Below are 21993 nucleotides of genomic sequence, written 5' to 3' on the forward strand. Positions count from 1 at the left end.
GATATTCTTCTAAAAATCTTCATATGCGTTGTGCTGAAGGAAGTCATACACATCTGGGATGGCTGTGATGTGGGATGGTGAGAGAATTTTCATTTTGGGGTGACCTATCCCTTTAAGCTGCTCTTTCCAAATCTGGAGAAATGCTGTTATCTCCCTATGTATATGCTTTAGTTTTGTAGACTATGTTAATTTAGTAGCCAAAATATTTGGAAATATGTGAATGAGAAGAAAAAAAATTCAGTAACAATGCACATATCATATAATTTTGTAATTATTGAAACATGCAATTTTTCAAATTGAATTAATTGTTTAAATTATAACAGAAGTATGACACTGCCATTTTATATGGTAAGAATAGAAAAAAAAAAATACCCTGTAAGGTAAAATCCCCCCTTTTACAAGTTTTATTCAACCTCCCCCCCATGCCTTCCTTCCTTCCTTCCTTCCTTCATATTAAACAATATTAGGATTAGTATGTCCTAAGGTCTTTACAGCACAAGTGCACGTAAGTGCACAGTTAAAGCAGCCATCTGTCAGTGTGCACTGGTACTGAACTTAATTTGTACTGTGTATTACCGTTACTTCAGACAGACTGGTATTGTTACATGTTTTAATTTAGGTATTTATTTGTTACCAAGTAGTACTTTTGACATTCTTGGTGTTCCTCTATTCATAGTACGGGGGAAATAGTATGGCAAAGGGAATGGGGAATTAGTGGGACACTATAGTCCCTTTTCTACCATCAAACTGAATGGTTCTGAGCACAGTACGCAATGGTTACAGTAGCATTTCCACTTGAGCACGGTTCGACATTGCACGATTATAAACCACTCTCGGCCCGGTATTCTCGGCATGGTTATCTAACCATACTCCACAGTGCTCAGCCTTGCTAGCGGCATAGCTTTTGTACATGGTCACTCATTAAGTCTATCTTCATGATTTTATTATGATGGTTTAAATATTATTGTAAACAACATTTATTTTTCTACATACCTTTTTCATCAGGTTAATAGATTACTTGCTCGTTTAAACTCAAAATGCATCAAGATATACTCCTATACTATTTTCATATAATACTTGTATAGCATTTTTTCAATAAATCAAATTTTTAGCTAGGTTGGGAACTTTTACCTTTCTGCATGTCCGTGTCTGATGGGAAACACAAGCCCACAGTAAATTATGGTATACTTCATGCCTTTTTCTCTTTGCTTTTTTTTTTGCGACATGCTTTGTATCTTTGCTGTTTGTTAGCAGAATAAAATCAGGGAAAAAAAGCATTCCTAAAAACTGGAATATGTGATCATCCTTAATAGCGTGCTGTAGTCGCTCCAACCTCTCATGCTGTCACCTAAAGACGGATCTGTTTACGTACCAGAGTGGAAAAAGAAACCTTAACCCAGATCGTTTTGTGACGAGAACTGTTCGGCCCGAGAAAAAAATGACTTATGATTTCTGCACTGTGAAAAATGCGGAATTAAGTGACCCATATTGCATTTTTTTGAGATTGGGAAATTCCGGATTAAATTTTATGACAATTTGAAAACGTATTGAAAATTGAAACCATAATATGGCCAACTGTGATTATTAAATCTGAAAAGAATACTATTTATTTAAAAAAAATTATCAACTTGGTACCAAAGGACAGGTACTTTTGGTACATCCACAGTTGAAGACAATCAATCAGCGTCAAGCTGCTCTAAACTGTCCGTTCACCACCACTGCAGCATTTTCCTTGAGCCCTATCAAACGTAATGCAAAAACGACGCAAACAACAAAATATAATTCGATTATCAGTCACCCAAGAATTTTGCACAAGCAACTAAAACACAGAAAACAATTTAATGTTTAAAGACAAAGCTGCATTTTTTTTCTTTTGACTATTTATGTATGTTCTGTAGAAGCTTATCCCATCATTCCTTCTGTGTGAACTATCTTGTGCTGACTATGCAGTTGTAGACCATTGTATCAAACTTACCTTGTAATCTGCTTATGAGTGCACTCCCCTGAATACTAAATTGAGCAGTACTGCATGCTCTGTCACCTTGTCTGCATTTTCAGGAAAACTTCATCAGTAAAATGACTGTTTCATTATGATAATATCCTCATTGTGAAGAATGCTTGATAAATGTACAATTATTGTATGGAATTAATGTCGCCTTCCAGTATGTCGGGATAAGCGCACATGAACCTACTCTATCACAATGTAATATTTTGTCCATATGTCAATTAAAGAATCAAGGCAGAAGCTCATTGGTATAAGTCATCGTTATGTCGCACTGTGAATATTGATTGAATGCATTTTGTGTACTGTTGATGCAGAATAGCTTTAAAGCATGCCAGAAAATAATACACATTTAGCCTGTTTCCTATCATTCTCTGTGGTATCATAAGAATGCTATTGATGAAAAAACATTCTTTAGAGCAGTAGCTTTTAATGGTGGATATGTGAAGCGCTGCATTTTTTATAATTTTATGTATTGTATAATCTAATAATGTTTGCTGATGTTAGTAAACGTTATTTATATGATTTCTCTGGGGAAAATATAGAGGTTCATTTTAAAATATCAAAAAAGAAACAGAACATTTTAACTTGAATTAGTTGGCCTGTTCTATTTTTTTATTTTTTTTGTGTGACAGGTTGATAAATAAACATTGTCATGCGTTAAACACAATTCTAAGCCTGCTAAATGTGGCATAGATTAAAAAAATTATTACTATCATCTTTACTGCTTAAATTGTTGGTCCACATACAGAAAATGCATGCTTTATTCAATTGTCAAACCTAATAACAGTTGATTTTAATTAAACAAGCTGATTACTGCATTCAAAATAAATGCAAAGGCATATTTGAAAAGTATTGTAATTTTTATATCCTTTCTCAAGTAGCCAGTGTGCACTGCAGTGAGGCAGTGCCCCATGCGTACTGTACTAGATCATACAGTATATGGTGGTTTTATTCTTAGAATATCATCATATTTTAGATCAAATTTGCCCTTATATCTGTCACAGTGGTTGCACTTTGGAAATGTAGTGCAGGGGTGATATCTATGATGGAGATTCTTGAACTATCATAATGTCAAATCCTGAGTTTATTCTGATCCATTGATCTTGATGGAAATCTATAAAAGCCTCATTATCCAAAAGTCTTTTTGAAATGGTGTGCTTCAGTCCACTCAAATGGCACTTTTTGGGCATTTTAGCTCACTTTGAATGAAGCCCCCTTTGAAAGTTTTTTTCTGGGATACCTAAAGAACCTGGAAGTGCCAGAGCAAATCATATGTTTGTAAACAGTAACTTCATCTATAGGCAAATGCATAGATTGTGCTTCAATTAAATATCCAAAATGCATCCTTTGTTCTTTAATTTGTTGTACTAGTGATAACAAAGAACTAGTAAGTGATTCCTTTTGACCAAAATTTTGGGGTTTGCTCATGTTCGACTGCTAATTAAAAGACTTATTCTTTGAGAGTTTACACTTGAGTCCTTTTTAAAAAGAACCAAACTCTCTTTATTATTTCTAGTATTATTATACAGTATAAGTAATACGTTTCTGTTATGAATATTGACTTGCACATGTGGTTGCTGTGGTCCAGTTAAACCAAAGAGTTTTTTATTTTGGTGGACAATACCATGATGAGCTTCTGTGTAGCTAATTTTCACAACATTGAATAATGTGCTCCTCATTTTAACATTTCCTCCTACATCTACAAATACCCAGTGCCATGGTTTGTATTATTTGGATATGAAAATTAAAGGTAGGGCTGCACAATTAATCGAATAACGAATCGCGATTACGGCTGCCACAATTATGTAACCGTGAAAACTGACGATTACAGCATTCAATTTAAGTCTGCTACTGTTGCATCAATGGTTTCTATTTAGGAACCATTTTCTATTTTAGAAAATGTTATGGCAGAACTGAAAAAGTGTGTGCAGTCAAGGAGGCCAACAAACCTGACTCGGTTACACCAGTTCTGTCTGAAGGAATGGGCCAAAATTCAAGTAACTTAGAAGCTTCTGGAAGGCTACCCAAAATGTTTGACCCAAGTTAAACAATTTAAAGGCAATGCTACCAAATACTAACAAGTGCATGTAAACTTCTGACCCTCTAGGAATGTGAAAAAAAGTCATAAAAGCTGACATTTCACATTCTTAAAATAAAGTAGTGATCCTAACTGAACCAAAGTGGGGGATGTTTCTAAATGTCAGGGATTGTGAAAAACTGAGTTTAAATCTATTTGGCTAAGGTGTATGTAAACTTCTGATTTAAACTAGTTGAGAAACGGATACATTTCACATGAATGTTTTTGGTAATTCACATTCTTCTCAGTGAGAAGAATTTCTAGCAAAAAATCCACACCTACACATCACTTCTGAAGATATGGAGTCTTATGGAATACTTTTATGATGCCTTTATGTGCTTTTTGGAGTGTCAACATTTTGGCACCCATTCACTTGCATTGCATGGATCTACAGAGCTGAGTTGTTCTTCTAAAAATCATAATTTGTGTTCTGTAGAAGAAAGAAAGTCATACATATGAGACAGCATGAGGGTGAGAACATGATTAGAGAATTAACATTTTTGGGTAAACTATCCCTTTATCTTGTAGTGACCATATATACAGTATAATTATGCAAAAGTGAAATTAAAGTGAATCTGAATTGCTTTAAAATGTATAACGTGCTCCGTGCTCGTGAGAAAACAGAACAGAACACCGAGTTCATATGTTACTTTGACTATGTGAAACAAAACAATGTAGTAATGCAGTAAACACCGTACAGACAGGACAGAGCATTTCACTTGAACTTTGAATTGCACAGCACTAGCAGGCTATTTATATATTTATTTAATTAAATCGCAGCCATTTGCTGTTTAACAATCACAAGGTCATTTTGTGATTTCGATTGTATTTCGATTAGTTGTGCAGCCCAATTTTATTCGGACCAAAATCACTTAAATCACATCAGAAATATTTCCTCTTCAGTACATCACTGGCAGGGTTTTCTGTTGATAAGTCTCACAGCAGTATGCCTTGACCTCTGACGCCCTGAGGTCGAGTAAACAGTCTAGCTTAAACAGGAAGTTCCTTCTCAATTTGTGTTGCAAAAGCAAGAAATAGGCGCACATATTTTTGTTGACTCGACACCGAGCCCAACATTTCAAACCTCAACTCATTTTTGCCCGTTTATTTATCCAGCCATACACCATTATGATTTGTATTTCCTTTCACATTGGTCAAGGTCCTGTTTTTCTTGGAAAACACATTGTTCTTCCTTCCTCTTTGATGACTGCCAAGGCCACTCGTGGTGCAGGCTGGATAGATGAGTAATATGTTTTATGAGCAGAGTGCTGTGTTTTTCTGAGTTTTATGTGAAGGATGGAGGTACTGTTGTATGCTCCTCCCTGTCCTATCATCTCACAGTATCTCTCCCATAGAGAGGGGATACAGATACCTCTGCTGGGCTTTTCCGGCCCCAGTAGATGCATTTTGGCAAGTTACACCATGTGATGAATGGAAATGCGTTTCCTTGTTCATTGATATCAGTTTTAAGCTGCTGTGGTGTAACGCCATGCATGGATTTCAAACACAGCACCACCAAGGCAGTAAACAACGAGTTGTAAATGAGAGCAAAACTGTTTGCCTGCTGGGAACAGATTGCGTGTGTTGAGAGAAGGGATGAAGATCTTACCGAACGTTAAGCTGCTGAAGAATCTGAAACTGTGTAAGAATGTACAACCGGGCAGAGGAGACAGACTGGAGTTCATAATCCTAATTCTCTCACAATCCCTCTGATACACTCTCTTCTCACAGTGCTGGTTGTAATTAAGTAACAAGACCCTTCTGGATTTCAAAAGCAGAAGATAACGCCTTAGCCTGTATAGATGACATGGATTTGCCTAGATTCATCGCAAGATGTCATATAAATTCTTTGAATGAAGCAATTGATTTGTGCCTTTTGCTCTGACACATGACACCCAATGGCAGATATTTTACTGTCTGCAATATGCAAGTCAAATGAGTTGCAATGAAATGTTACACCTTAGGAACATCTGAAATAGTGTCAGCAAGTAGAGGAAAACAGAGAAACCTGTTTTGTAGGGAATGGAATCATACGGAGTAAAAAGTTTCTGGTTTCAATTCTGATTCCTCTTAATGATTCCGATTTCTTAACCGTTCCATTAACTCTTTCCCCGCCAGCGTTTTAAAAAAAAAGTTGCCAGCCACCGCCAGGGTTTTTGACGATTTTCGCTAAACTTTAATGGCCCGCAGAATATTTTCTTCCATGAATATATGAAGATGCTATATATCACAATAAAGATCTGAGCCTCTGCTTTTAGGCAAAAAAAAACTGATTTTATTTTATCTTCATTTGTTCTTTTTTTATTGCGTCTTGAACAGAGGTCGGTTTTGTCAAAAATCAACATTTCAGACAAAAAGCTGATAAAAAGGCATGTTTATGTCTGATATTTTGAGCTTCTCAATACTCCACTTCTTCATGTTTGAGACGATCGCAGTCTGTTTCTTTGATCAAAGAGTTGCGTACTCTTTCAAAACATGTGGAGGGGTCTTCCTTACCGTATAACACCTAAAACACTGAAACCCGGAAAATTCTGTGTTTGGCGGGGAAGCGTTTTTTCATAAAACACAGAAAATTCCGTGTTTGGCTGGGAAAGAGTTAACGATCAATGTTTGGGAATAAGAAATGCAGTTCTTATTGAATTTACTCCCCTCAGCAGCCTGTTTCAGATTTCAACAGAGCATTTATAACAAATTAGAAATTAATTTTATGCAGTTCTTTTAAAAGCGTGTTCCACAACTGTAGGATTATTTTATGAACTGCTACGTTTCGCAAAGTAGTTTTAAAATAACAGGTTCATCGGACAACACTGGCTGCGCCAGTGTGTTTAGCGCTGTAGATTCAATAGAGAGGCAGCACTATGGCTGCAGGAAGATGTTTTTTGTATTTTAGGGAACCATGAACGGAACTGAATGCCATGAAAATCATATGGTTCCGGCACTTTAAATAGAAGAAAATAGTTCTTGTTCATAACTGGTTCTCGGTTCCAAACCATAGTGCTTTGTTAAGATGAAATAATGGATGAACCAAAATTTGGGCTGGCAAAAATGCTATGACTAAATGCTATTTTCATTTATTTTGTCCAAAAGAGAAAAAAAGCCCTAAGATTTTAACAGAAATCATTACATTAAAATCCGGGAAAAGGTTTGTTTATTTTGCACATTAAAGTCCAGAAGGGAATGTGATCTCTTGGTCACTAGCACATTAATAAAAAGCATTTTCCTGTGCTCCGGTATTATTGTGTTATTGTGCATCATAGTCGTTACTGTCAAGCTTCAATATGGCATTAAAGATGCATGAGAACACCATTAAAGTCCATATGACTTGTGCAGTATAGTCAAAGTCTCTTGAAGCATACTATACTTTTTGAAATCGCAAAGGATGCGTTTTATAAATAAATATACAGTGCTTTGGTTGTTGACACAAACACACATAGCATGCACAGCTCGTGATGCTCTCCTAAATATTTCTGCCAAAATAAAAGCCATAATTAAAAGTTATTGTTTTATATAATTATTATAATTATTATTAAAAAGAATAACAAATATAGTATATTAAAAATTACTATAGTATTTAAATTGACTGAGTAATGTGATATTCTATTTTGCTGCTGCATTATAGAGTAGTAGTAGTACTTTACAGTAGAGTATTTATCAATAAAGATTTTCTTAACAGTCTACACATTTCTTTTTTTATGTAATTCTTCTTTGTCTACTGGAATGTGTAGTTATAAAAAAAATTGGTTTCAGTGCATCCCTAATAATAACATTTATAATTTGTTAAATTATTCCAAACAATGTCTAATAGATAATGATATTTACATTTTTTTGGTTTTGGTTTTCGGCCCAGTGTGTCCAGAAGTTTCAGCCAATAATTTTCATTTCGGTGCATCACTAGATGAAAAATTGATTGAAAAGTTGATTTTATAGTGTTCTGGACAAGAACTGTGTGTGTGCTGATAACGTAAAAGCTTGATGCCCAGGTAAGGCTGATTAGATTTTTATGCTAAAACGAATTTTCCTAATGTGCTTGGTGATTTCGAATGTATGCACTTTTGAGGAAGACAGATGCTTTGTTGTCAGCCTCTGTAATGAGAGGACATCCATCTTAATGACATTCATGCATCAAGTTGTCTTGCACCTCCATAAACTGTGCAGGTTTTGGCTTTTTAGATTTGTCCTATTTTCTTCTATGAACTTCAGTGGGCGTCAGGCTCTTTCTGCCTTTGGCCTGATGTCAATGAACATTAGAAAAACTCAATACCTGGTATTGATCCAACTGGATGCTTTTACATAAACACACTCCATGCATTTATGCATAACAGATCACAATTCCAGAGAAACAGTGAGCTGTCAATGCTAGTTCTGGGAACCAATACAGATCTATGACTACAGACTTGCTGTTTTGAAGTCTTAAACTACTTTACACTGCTGTTCTCCTTCAACAGGGGAAAAAGCACATTCAGCATATATTGGTCCCTCGTGGAGTAAGGAAATAGGTTTATTAAGGGGTATTTTGATGACAGATCAGGGAACATGGGCAGACCGGGAACTGGAGGAGTGGTTGAATTTGCAGAGTTATGGTGCAGTTGTTGCAACAGAATGTACTCTGAGTGGGAGAGCATAGCATAGCATTAACGTACACAAGGTAAAAGACAGAACTGAGCCACAACAGTATTAAAGATATGGATGCAGGCTTTTGCAAGGTGGGAGATGTGCAAGGAATTTTACATGCCACTACGATTGCAAAAACAGGTTTGTGGCTCAGTTTTAGTTTTCAGTACAGCTGCTTGTCTACAGATTGTAGGTTTCTGTCTCTCTCTATTTAAAAACTACAAAAGCCCAATTGCTGCCATTTTTTTATTCTGCCAAAATCACACAGTCCTTTTCCCATATTTCCTTCCCTCCCTGTCCTAACTAAACCCAACTTTTTAAGATCCATTCTTGAATGTTCTTGGATCCCATTTTCCCCATTTAGTCCACTATACCAACCCCGTTTTCTTGACATTTCCCTCTAGACAGGAAGAGTCCTTATCCTTAGTCCATTTTCCCTATGCAAATGGTACGTTAAGCACAAATATAAAAGAACGAGGAAGGATGGCAGTGCTCAACGGGAAGTAAAAAAAACATGTTGACCCTGTTGGTCCAATAGTTCAGAATTCCAACATTTTCACTGGCCCCACCACAAAACTTTAACAATGTATACAGTTGTGCCAGAAATAATATTATAATTTTTCTTCACAGAAACAATTAAAAATTAATGATACTGTACGTTTGTAGTTTTCAACCCATTCTTACTAAATCTTCTAAGACAATTTAAACAACCTCAAGTTTGAGACAGCTAGATAATGTGACCTTGGTGTAGGGCTGGGTATAGATACAGATTTCCAGATATTTTGGATTTTTAAAATTAGTTTTGTTTAAATGCGTAATTTGTACTATTTACAAGTATTTATTGTTTTTTGAACATGTGCTAAAACCGGTACTGTATCTAATAAAACCGGCATTTCTGTAAAGAGCATCTGTAGATGAGCACATGTTAATGAGAGAAACTCGAATGGCTTTACCTCATCTCTGCAATGCGTGATTAGAATTTAAATGGTTATTTTTAGTTGTTTTTGATCATCAACGGAGTGTGGAGAACAAAAATTGTATTAAAAGAGAAATTATCTAATCACAAATGGGTCGTGTGGAGCTCGTCTTTGGACACATATTACACGGAACAACTTTTACACTGAACGCAGCGAAATGATCTCGCTGCTGAATATTTCACGACTATAGCTACTACACAATTACTGGTGAGTGAAATATGAATATTTACCAGCCAGTTGCCAAATATATACATTTTAGTTGGATAGCATGTAATTTGGTTGCAAAAGCATTTTCCCCCTTAGTGGATGGTTGCTCATAGAATAAAAGTTTGATCTTGGTCACATTCAAGATTAGCGAATGTAAGAATGTGTGACAATGAAGCACTGGCCCGATAGAGCCATCTTCATTGTTGAGCTCTGGTTAGATATTGACAAATTTATTTTGTTGTTTTAAATTGGTTAAGTTGGTTAATAAACTGAAATGTCTCTGTTTTCATGAACCTTAACATTTTAGACATTTCCATTGCATTATGCATGTTTATTTTTGGCTGTATTATGACTTTGACACTCAGCATCACCCTATTTCCGATGTAGCCTATTCCGAGAAGGAGATGATCCTCTAGGAGCACTTCAACTCTGTAGCTGCTGTCGGATCTGTTTGGCAGTCTGTGGGGTGTATTGTCAGCCAGAGCATGTAAGATGCCTTTCTTTAAGATGCATCTGGGGAGGTACAGTGCTCTAAACAGACTTGTGTGAGGGGAAGAATATCAAAACTGCCATTCCATGCATCCTTGTGGCACCTCTCCTCTCAGCTCGTATGACGTAAGCCACTCCGTATGCCAGACCTTATGCTCCCCTCTGCTTGTGTTTCAGCCTCTGAAGGTTGTCTAGGGATCTGTGTACTGTCTGCACCGTGTTCTAACCTAACCCTTTGGACACTGCCACTGCAGTAATCACATGTGGGCCATAACCATGTTGATTGTTGACGTCACTGGCACCCGCTATTGTCTGACAGACGGAAATTGCTCATTCAGAACACTGCAGACAGATTGTCGGCACATCCACTCATGATAGGATTATGCTGAACATATTAGAATTTGCAGGTATTAAAATCCTCTTCGTGAAAGAAATTTCTATGAAGCAGAATCTGTGTTTGGTTATAAACAGATTTTTGATGTACACATATCAAAAAAAAAAAACATCAGCAGTTCTCTGATCATTTCAAGTAGGATTTGACAAAAAGTGAAAAGACAAAAGGTCTTGTGGTTCTGTGAGGTAGTCAGTTAACTTGGCAAATCACTTTGATTCTTCTGATAATTCTTGTTTTGATTTAAAATTGATTAGTGAATCAGTTTGAATGATTAATTTCTTTTCATTTAGGCATTTGACAAACACTTTTATTCAAAGTTACTTGTATATCAGATTGTGTGTTCTCTGGTAATCAGACCTATGACCCTGATGTTGTTAGGTCCTTGTTCTACCAGTTGAGCTATAAGAGCTCTTATTCATTGGAAAGTGCCACCTCACAAGATTATTCTTTAAGCTGTGGTGAAGCAGTTAACATATGTGTAGTGCCATGTTGGGGTGATTCTCATGAAACCTATTAAGAAAATGGTAATATTTAACCCCAAATATAATTTTATATATATATATATATGTGTGTGTGTTAATTATATACACTGCCGGCCAAAAGTTTGGAATAATGTACAGATTTTGCTCTTATGGAAAGAAATTGGTACTTATATTCACCAAAGTGGCATTCAACTGATCAAAATGTATAGTCAGGACATTAATAACATGAAACAATTTTCGGATGATATTTCACCCCACGCTTCCTGTAGCACTTGCCATAAATGTGTCTGTCTTGTCGGGCACTTCTCATGCACCTTACAGTCTAGCTGAACCCACAAAAGCTCAATGGGGTTAAGATCCATAACACTCTTCCAATTATCTGTTGTCCAATGTCTCTGATTCTTTTCCCACTCTAACCTTTTCTTTTTGTTTTCTGTTTCAAAAGTGGCTTTTTCTTTGCAATTCTTCCCATAAGGCTGCACCACTGAGTCTTCTCTTTACTGTTAAACATGAAACTGGTGTTGAGCGGGTAGAATTCAATGAAGCTGTCAGCTGAGGACATGTGAGGCGTCTATTTCTCAAAATATAGACTCTGATGTACTTATCCTCTTGTTTAGTTGTACATCTGGGCCTTCCGCATCTCTTTATGTCCTTGTTAGAGCCAGTTTTCTTTTGTCTTTGAAGACTGTAGTGTATACCTTTGTATGACATCTTCAGTTTTTTGGCAATTTCAAGCATTGCATAGCCTTCCTTCCTCAAAACAATGATTGACTGATGAATTTATAGAGATTTTGTCCTAATGTTGACCTTAAGACATGCCAGTCTATTGCATACTGTAGCAACTCAAAAACAAACATAAAGACAATGTTTAGCTTCGTTTATCAAAGCAAATAGGTTTCAACTGTGTTTGATATAATAGCAAGTGATTTTCTAGTACCAAATTTGCAATTTAGCATGATTACTCAATTACATTTGGACACGCACGCACAAATGTTCAAATGTTCGCTCTTGGGAGGAAAGCCGCGATGCTCTGTATTGTTGTTGCTGTGATTCATGAAGCGTTTCATTCAACTCAGAGTCTGAATTTCCACCTCAACTGAGGAAAGTGCAACAGAATTACACTTTATATCAGATATCTAACTTGGAAACTCGAGCAGATATCTTCATTCATTTCGTCGAGATGCAGGTGTGTGTTACGTCACGCTGGGCAGGGAGGTATTTATTAAATAATATCCATTAAGTAGTTAAGTTAGTTCTTCCATTACATGTTAATAAAGCGTATTTAGCTTTATTCTAATTAAGTGAAAAGTCACATCATACTTGATTCATCATCGTTTTCATGACCGATTATTGCTGCCACGTCCTAGTGCCAGAGTCCTCGAGTACTCGTGCCCATACCTACTTTTAAGTCGAGGCACAAGCTGAATAGTTGGTTTAGAGCTAATGATTAATCATTGCAATAATCGACCGAATAGTTCAATAATCATTCTAATGATCGTTAAATTAGTCGATTTATCAAAATAATCCTTAGTTGCAGCCCCATCAGTCACTCATCTCAGTGCTATTCTGTGAGAATCCCAATTTAAATCAGATTAATGTTGGTCACATTTCCACTAATCACAGCAATTATATTAACATAACGGCAAAATGTCTACAAGCATTTGCTTAATAATTAGTGATTTGTGTTAGAGCAAAACGCTAAAGACCGTAAACAAATCATAAATATGAATGATTTTCCACTGGAGCCGTGTTAGAGCTTATAATGGCTATATTATTCTTATTTTTTATTTTGGTTTTTACGAAATACCAGTATGTCATAATCACTTTGAAATTGACAACAGAACTATTCATAACCATTTCAAAACAAATAAATGTTAGCAATTGACAGTGAATGTAATTTTTATGTAATTTTGATAACTTTATAAAAAGGTTCCATTTGTTAACATTAGTTAATGTATTCGGTATCATGAACAAACAATGAACAATGTATTTTTACAGCCATATTGAATGTTAGTTAATAAAATTACAATTCTTCATTGTTAGTTCGTGTTAATTCATAGTGCATTAACTAATGTTAACTAATACCACTTTTGATTTGAAAAATGCATTAGTATATGTTGTAACTAAGGTCATTAGTTAATGTTAACTACAGTAATGTTGTTAAATAATGTTAACAAATAGATCCTTCTTGTAAAGTGTTACCATAGTTTTACTATGTGGGGCATAAACGTATAACATCACAATATAAATAGCAAAAGTGTGGCAAAAAAAAATTGATATCGGACGATCTTAGTGTTAAAAAAAAACGATCTTGGTGTTAAAAATTTCCTGTTCGGTACACCACTAAATATAATGAGTTTTTCTGTGGGCCTGCAAATTCAGCAGCAGCACCACAATAATGCTCCTGAATAGTGGTGCAGGAAGCACTAGTAAGAATAAATGGCAGTTTCTGACTATTTCCCTCCTTTCTCTGTGGTTACCACCCAGAGTGCCCCAGATGGGACTACTGCAGGACTTCTTGGTCTTCCTGCTTATCTGGAGCCAGAACTCCTCAGCTAAATACTTTGTTACTACTCCTTTATCTTTTCTTTTTTAATCAGTGTATTTGGTGTCGAGTGGCTATCTTTGAAAGCAAAGCGAGTTTCATGATTAGGACACACTTAAAGTTAGGCCAGCAGTCGATAAACTGATCTAATTTCACTGGAGCCAGTTGGCTGCTATTCGATGACTGTCGAGGATGCAAATGACTTCATCCAGACAGAGGAGTGTGTGAAGAGCTTTTTTCCCTCTGTGGTGCTGTCTGACACTCTCCAGAGAGAACAACAGGTCTCTTTCTCTTGACTGGCACCCCTGGGGAGAGCAAGTACTGCAGTCTAAAACCTCTTTCTTTGAAGCTTTTTGGATGACTAAACTGGAGATAGATTATTTTAACAGACCATTTACTATGTCACCCTTCTTCAGTCATAGTTTCTCTAGAATCGTCATCATCATCTTGTAGTGAATAAAGTAATCAACTTATTAATTTTTATTTCCTCTACGCTGCACACATCATTAGTAAATACTGTAGTTGTTTTAAATGTTTTGCTATTTGTCCAGGTATTTACTTGCATAATTAATAATTTTTTGTTTAGTGACACTAGGTTCTGTATGGAGAATGGCTGCACTTGATGCCATCACTTTAGGTTATTTTATAGCCAATGTGATGCCTTTACTTTCACTTAATTTCTTTGAGATTAAGAGTGTTTTCAGATTAATACCTAGATATGACATACAGAAACAATTGGTTCACCTTGTGGTGAACTACAGTGGTGGTTATGTTGTCTTAATTAAGCTTTCTACCACTGATGTACATGTACAGGAGCTTCCATAATCGATTGTCCATGTTTTTGCTAGTGGCTGACCGATATGGGTTTTTCAATGGCCAATGCCGATATCTAGAGAGCAGGATGGCCGATATAAATGATGATAAAGATAATACAATTTAACAACAGTAAATCAGATGTGCAATTTCTAAAGTTAACACAATTTCTAAAGTAAAACAAACACTTACTCAATATTGAATCAAATGTGCATAAACTTGAAATAATTTTTTTTTAAACTTTGAAATCAGAAAGTGTTGACTGTCAATTGACTAATCTATTGGTAGATTTGGAGCTGACATAAGCGGAAGTTAACTCTTCTGTTAATTGGCCAAGTGAACACCGTTATCGGCCGATAATCGCAAACCGGGCAGATGTCGGCAGATTAATCGGTTTGACCGATATATCGGTTTGTCACTAGTTTTTGCTTATCAATAAGGAATTTCCAATCAAAATGATTACCAAGTCACAAATGTAACCTCTTTTATCTGTCTGTTACTCTCTCCTCAGATGATGCAGTTTGCTTGGGACAATTATAAGCGCTATGCCTGGGGCTCAAATGAGCTGCGTCCTGTCTCCAAGCAGGGCCACTCCAGCAATCTGTTTGGTGAGTATCTGTCTGGAGAGCCTCTCTTACCATGAAACTATGATTCATGCACGTACACAGCCCTCGGATTCTCATCTCCTACCAACAGTAAATTGGTTAGCGGTGAGAACTGCCAATCAATGCTGCGCAGGTGGTTTTGTGACCTCTATCAAAAAGGCTTTTGATTTCGCCCCATTCTGAGTGCTTCAGTAAGACCCCGCCTGACTTCGCAAGCTCGGTCTGGATTTATGCTTACATATTTCAGCTTTTCAAGTGTACTAAGAAGATGATTTTTTGTGAAAATATATTACTGGATTGACCAGGAGTGGTGTGGCCACATGGCACATTTATATTTTTTAATGATACCTTGATATTTTGTGGTGCTACTTACACATTAATGTGGAATAAAGAAATGTTGTGCTCCCTTTGCTTGTCTCCTTTTGACCCATTTCTATTTTGAAGATCAAAAGTGCAGGTTGTGAGCAGCATACTAATTTTGAAATGGAATTTTTTTCTGGATTGAAAATGTTATGCAAATTTTATGACAAAGCGGCAAAAACAAAATGAATAAGCGCTAACAATGCTTCTCATGTGGTACGCAGATGTGCGCGGGGTGATTGAAGACCTGTACCACATGTCGTGAGATCCACGAGAATCTCTCGCGCAAGTGATGTGCTCTTTTCCTACTAGTGTGCACTGGAGCAGGCATGTTCGCGTATGTTCACTAGGCTTCGCTCGAAATGCAAGCTCCGGTGTGACATGACAACTCGGAGCGGATCACATGCACGATTAAACTGGGCTTCCCTCAATACTATGGGGTATAACAAACCTCATGTGACCATTTCTACTAGAACATTTTCTATTTTAAAGCGCTGTGGAGCCATTCAAACATTACAAATGGCTCCAGCACTGACATTCTGAACAGCACTGACGAGGAAAGCCTGCACCAGCATCAAAAACCCTGCACCAGCATCAATTACACACCCTTACTGATATTTATAGTTTTTTTTTTCAATTTCAACTGTGGTAGTTGTATTAAAGTTACGTTTTTAAATGTGTTTAGTGGTGTTTTCGTGGTACCAAAATTTCAGTAGTCACTACCTATACCAGTGAAATGTTATGGTTCTCGATACCAATTTCGATACCACTGCAAAAATAGGCTAATATGATAATGTGCTATTGAACACACCAGTTTAGTTATTTAAAACATTTTTGTTTTACATTTTTTAATAAGTATAGTTTAAAAACGATTATTATTTTTCATAACTCCACATTTTAAAGTTTAATTTAATGTCATCAAAATGTTTTGTAATCAATTAATTCCTAAAAGTTTTAACATGTGAAAATAGAACTTCAAATTTATATTGCTTATTATTATTATTATTATTATTATTATTATTAGTATTATTTGTATTGTTATTACAGTGAATATAAAATGTTACTACACAGTTGTAATATATTTATGTCACAATTTCTTCAATTTCAGGCAACTACATTTTATTATGACGTGTTTTTTTTGCGGGAAGCTTCACTTTTATGGATAAACAGTTTGGGACACTGCCCAGTGTGGTCATTGAAGACTTTTAAGTCATGTCTGAAATCTAATCTCTCTACACTGGCCTTTTGAGTCTGATAAATTAAATGTAGGACACAGTTTTGAAGTGTTTGTATTTTAGATTACTGGTGTTTGTGTATGTGGTAATTTTGAAATGCTGTTATGTTTTGCATTTTATTACTCTGACTTTGGTCGAGACTGTTGTTTTGAATGCTATTTAAATAGAGTTGAGTTGTTATAAAAGCACAAATGCTGTGATTTGAATTATATAAATATATAGTCTACATGTAATATGCGCTTCACAGTGGGTGAGTGCCCTGCTTTGTCATCTCATACAATGTGAATGATTCTCAATGTCTGTGGAGTTTCCAGTTTTTGAGCGGTAGGGTTTATACATTAGTTTAAAGCACGCAGCTCATCCACACTAAGATTGCAGCCTTTAGCAGTTCAATAAATCACACCAGGAAATATCACAATTTTATTTGTCCATTTCAATGTAATTTTAAAGCAGTTGTGTGCCCGTCATACTGTGCACCGGTACTGGATAAAGTCTGCAAATGGAATCGTCGTATCTTTTTTATGTTAGTATCAACTTGGTACCGAACTACCGGTTCTTTTGACAACACTAGTGTTTAGGCTATAATTTAAGATTTTTTTTTTTAAGAAAACATTATCAGTTTATTTTTTAAGAAAGAAAAAGTCGAACTAACAACTGAGGAGCAATCCATGTCTTAACTATGGTAAACACAAGGGCAAGTAGGCTACAATGTAGAATTTATATTATGAAGAAAGTCATGTGTAACATTTAAATATATTTCCTGTTCTATTGATGCTTGATAATAGGAAACAAACTGGCTTGGTTTCACTTTCTAGAATCACAATGATTCCTAAATTATTAAGAGTCTGATAAAAGAAAAACAGTTTCTTTTATGGAGTATAAAGCAAACATATTTCCTATAGAAGCTCAGTCCAGTGGTTTACTCATGAATATTATAACTAGCCCTGTAGAAATAAGGTTTTAAGTTAGTTTGATTTTCCACAGCACCTTGAAGTACAAAAAACTATGTAAATAGTTCATGGTGCATAAACTAATGTTAACATACTGTATAATGTACAACATTTTATTTAAAAAATGCATTATAAATGTTGTAATTAACATTAACCGTGATTTAATAAATGGTGTAAAATAATGTTTATTGTTAGTTCATGTTAAATGCTGTAGTTAACCAACGTTAACAAGTGGAACCTTTTTGTAAAGTGTTACCAATTTTTCATTGTTGTGTAAATTATCTTTAAGAGTACAAGTCAGTTCTCACCAGTTGCATTAAAAATGGCTGTTTAATATTGACAAAATGCATAAAAAATATTAACAGATAAGATCCAGAGAGAACCTTGCTGCTAAATCAGAAACAATGTATATTAATATAGCGTATATTTTAAAGATATGTTTAGCTCTAGAAAGATGAGAGATGTCACGGGTCTTCAGGACGATACATTTGTCTGTTTTAAACGTTTCTCCTCACTCTACAGATGGTAGCATTACACAAAAGTTTTTTGCAATTTCTGCCTTTCTTGCTGTATTAGCTATGAGGTAGCACCACAATGTAATGAGGATAAATTAGATTGCTCCAACGTTGCGCACTTGAGATGAAGACAGCTAGTTGATTATAAACCGGATTGATTAGTTTTATTGCATCGCTCGCTTACTGAGATGTGATACAACGGCATTCGCATGTCCAATTAACAGGTTTATGCCAATTTCTATATGTAAAGTTCAGTAAATAAGCACTTCCCCACTGCACTGTTTCACAAGCTGCTGAACGCTGCATGAGAGAAGGCGAGAGGGAGAGAAAGGGATGCGTTTAAGGGAATGCCCAGCATTATGAACGTGAAACATGTGGGAATGATTCAATTGTGCTCAATCCCCGCAATCCCTCGCTCTTGAGCTCATTTTCGTTATTGATGTTTTTTAGTCAGGCTTTTTGTCCAGTCGGGAAAGTCAAGTTCTCTTTAACTTGCCCAGTCAAAATTCCACTTGTCCTGGTCAAGGACAATAATTAATGTCGAGCCCTTGGATACAAATAATTTTTTACCATCAAAGTTTATGGAACCTTTTGAATTCAATGCAGAATTGTTTAAGGTGCTATGTGATATCAAACTAAATTGAATTAACACTATTTCTATAATTACTTTTTAATTTTTTTAAAGACTAGGTACATTGACCTAACCAAAAAAATTAGAAGCCATCCATGGTCTTGCCTTAAGAGCAAATACATGAAGGGGTTTCATGTCTGGACCTCAAAGACTTATCTACAAAAATGGACCTTGTTTGCCTTCAGATATTCCTTAAGATTACTTTATTAATTATTAAGAGCCTGATGAAAGGATAACAATATCTATTGTAGAGTAGGAAACAAGCATTTTCACCTACAATGTCCCAACTCAGTAAAGTGTTCTACTCATGCAAACAGTCAGAATATAATAATATTATAATATTATATTATATTTTATTATATATACAGTGAGTCTTATTTTTTCATAAAAATATTTGAGAATATTTCATTTGCTGAAAATGATTAATGAAAAATATCAGCCTAAACACATTTAAAAACTTTAACTACACCTGCCACATTTGTAATAAGAAAACGCATAAATTCCACCAAATTGATTAGCACATTTAATACAAAACTAATACAGTTAATGTTACTGCTGTAAAACTTTTATAAATTTTAGTAAGAGTGATCATGTGCATTTGAAAAACATTTATTTTGGCGCATTTCAAAATAATCCAGCAGAGAGGATTCTTTGTGCGAGTGGTTCACGATTCAGTTTCAGTTGTGGAGCATATTTAGCATGTATAAAGTGCAGAGCGTGAGATGAATATCATTACATTTCACAGTGTTACAATAAAGCAATAAGCCACGAGAGGCAGTGTGTGACAGACACTGGCTACGTTTACATGGATACTTGTATTTATTTTTTATCGTAATGAAATTAATCAGATCAATCGTGAAAATGGCAAGGTGTATTATCATATGTTTTCCTTCAAAACTATCGTTCCTTATCCCAAAATTCCTTGGTTATGGGTCAGCTGGCTTGAATTTACATACATTTTAATTGAGGAGGAATTACGCAGAATTTGTGGTTCTGTTCTAAATATTTCACACCTGAATTACTGAGGTGATCACTAATGAAAACAATGCTTTGGATGCCTCCCTGGAGTTTTATATTTTTTAATGCTGTTATCTCGGGATGCACAGCAAGTGTTTTTACAGTATGTGTTTTTTCATTTGTATTTAGTGTATTGTGATTCAAAACTTTAGGTTTACTCCACCCCTAACAAACCGAATGAAGTTTACATTGGATTTGGCCAATTCATTCCGATTGACATGGTTACATTAGACTTTTTTTATTCGGATTGTTCTACTAGTCCATGCACAAATAACTAGGGTCCATGGAAACGCACCTACTGAAACAAAAATGAGATCCAACATAACTTCTTAAATTAGCTTATGCTTCACTTCTGTTGATAATCTGATATAGTGCTGATATAGGCATTAAAAAATATTATTTCCGATTGAATGAAGCCTCTTGCCTACAGTGTACAATTTGTTTGAGTCAACCCAGTGTCTCAATTAATTCTGATAATCTTGTAAATCGTACAAATCCTTGTACTTAACCACACTCACATTAAAGCATCAAGAACGAGACATTGTGTTATGAAAGATTTATCAGATCTAATGTGCTGCTGTTGTGTAGTAAACTCCACAGTCAATTGACACTCAGTGGGTGAGCAGGCCGGGGATTTACAGCACAGATTTGATTAACTTCCATAATTTTGCCTGGGAAGTGCCAGTAGAATATACAGTCTTAATTTATTTGGCTCACACACTGTCAGAATGAGGACCCGGTAAGGAGTGTGAAGTATTACACAAGTATATTCACATCCACTCATCTGTGATTCAACCTTATATATATATACACACACACACACACACACACACACACACACACACACACACACACTGTAAAGCATCTCCCATGTCAGTCAATGCCAGACAGCTCTCGTGCACACCACTACTTCCAGACCATTTTTAGGGCCGTGCATTGTGAGGCACATTTGAGTGCTCTCCATTTTCTCAAATAGTAAAGTGGTTTATGGACACATAAGAGACCATTGAACACATGCTGAGACTATGCTCCATTTTGTCAGGCAGGTTTTGGCATTATAAATTTAGAGGTTGGATTAGTGGTATACTGGTTCTAAATAAAAGATAATCTAGAATCTGCTGGTCAGGGTTTTGTACCTACCTATAGACTGTTTTGTGCATCTCTGTTGAGGTTGGTTCCTCAGTGAGATGTAAGCTGTTGATACAGACCGGTTGGAACACACTACAACATGCAGCATTATATTGGACATGAGAAAATTGTTTACTATATAAACAATAGAGCTTTCTACACTGGAAACATGCCCTGCAGCATGTCACAATGTGGCTTCAGTTGACAGATGTCTGATTTCTATTTTTGACACACTGCAGCGCTACTCCAGCCACCTTTCTTTGTCCGTTTGAAAAATACAAAAAATTCTCAAGCAGGTTCACGCCAGCTTGTGATGTGTCTAGTATATAATGTCATGTAATATAAATAGTTCAATGAGTTCAATAGTTTTTCCACACATTTTACTGTACTATTGAGCTTACAGGTGATTTGTCCATCTAAAGGCACGGTCACGCATACCTTCAAACGGCGAAATTCCCTGCGAGGGAAATTCTTCGCCAGTGGAAGTCCATCACACGAAAAAGATGCAAAGTCGTGCAAAGGTATATGTGAGCATGCCTTCATTTAACATTTTGAGATTACACGCGACTTGGACACTTCTATGTTGTAATACGTCAAGACATTGGTTGCTTACAGTGTAGACATTATGTAAGACCTTACTGGAAGTCATGATCAACTGGGTGGTTTTGAGCAGGCACTTTACAACCCACAGGGCTTTGGCTCACAGATCAAGAGCAGACTGTGGTCCTTTTTTCCCCAGATGCTTAAGGAAGCACATCATAAACCGTATGGAATTGCTTGGTCAGGACATTATGCCTGCTAGTCTGCTCTGGACATGTGATATTGTTGCCATGTGCTTTTTAAATTAAGTCTATTTAATGCTGCATAGAGGTGGTCTTATTTTAATTTTCTTTGAGATGTGTGCAGGGTTTGTTTAGTTTTTGCCATATTTGACCTCCGTGGCAGTAAGTGA

The 21993-nt window shown here is 35.9% G+C and overlaps 1 protein-coding gene across 1 annotated transcript in view; it reads left to right on the forward strand.

Moving 5' to 3' along the window:
• LOC127623828 (mannosyl-oligosaccharide 1,2-alpha-mannosidase IA-like) overlaps positions 1–21993 on the forward strand; it is a 143297-nt gene that overhangs the window by 17376 nt on the left and 103928 nt on the right. Inside the window, exon 2 of the mRNA XM_052098375.1 lies at positions 15112–15208. Coding sequence (XP_051954335.1) covers positions 15112–15208 — 97 coding nt within the window. The remainder of the gene's footprint in view (positions 1–15111; positions 15209–21993) is intronic.

Source organism: Xyrauchen texanus, chromosome 30, assembly GCF_025860055.1.
Source record: "Xyrauchen texanus isolate HMW12.3.18 chromosome 30, RBS_HiC_50CHRs, whole genome shotgun sequence".
NCBI lineage: Eukaryota > Metazoa > Chordata > Actinopteri > Cypriniformes > Catostomidae > Xyrauchen > Xyrauchen texanus.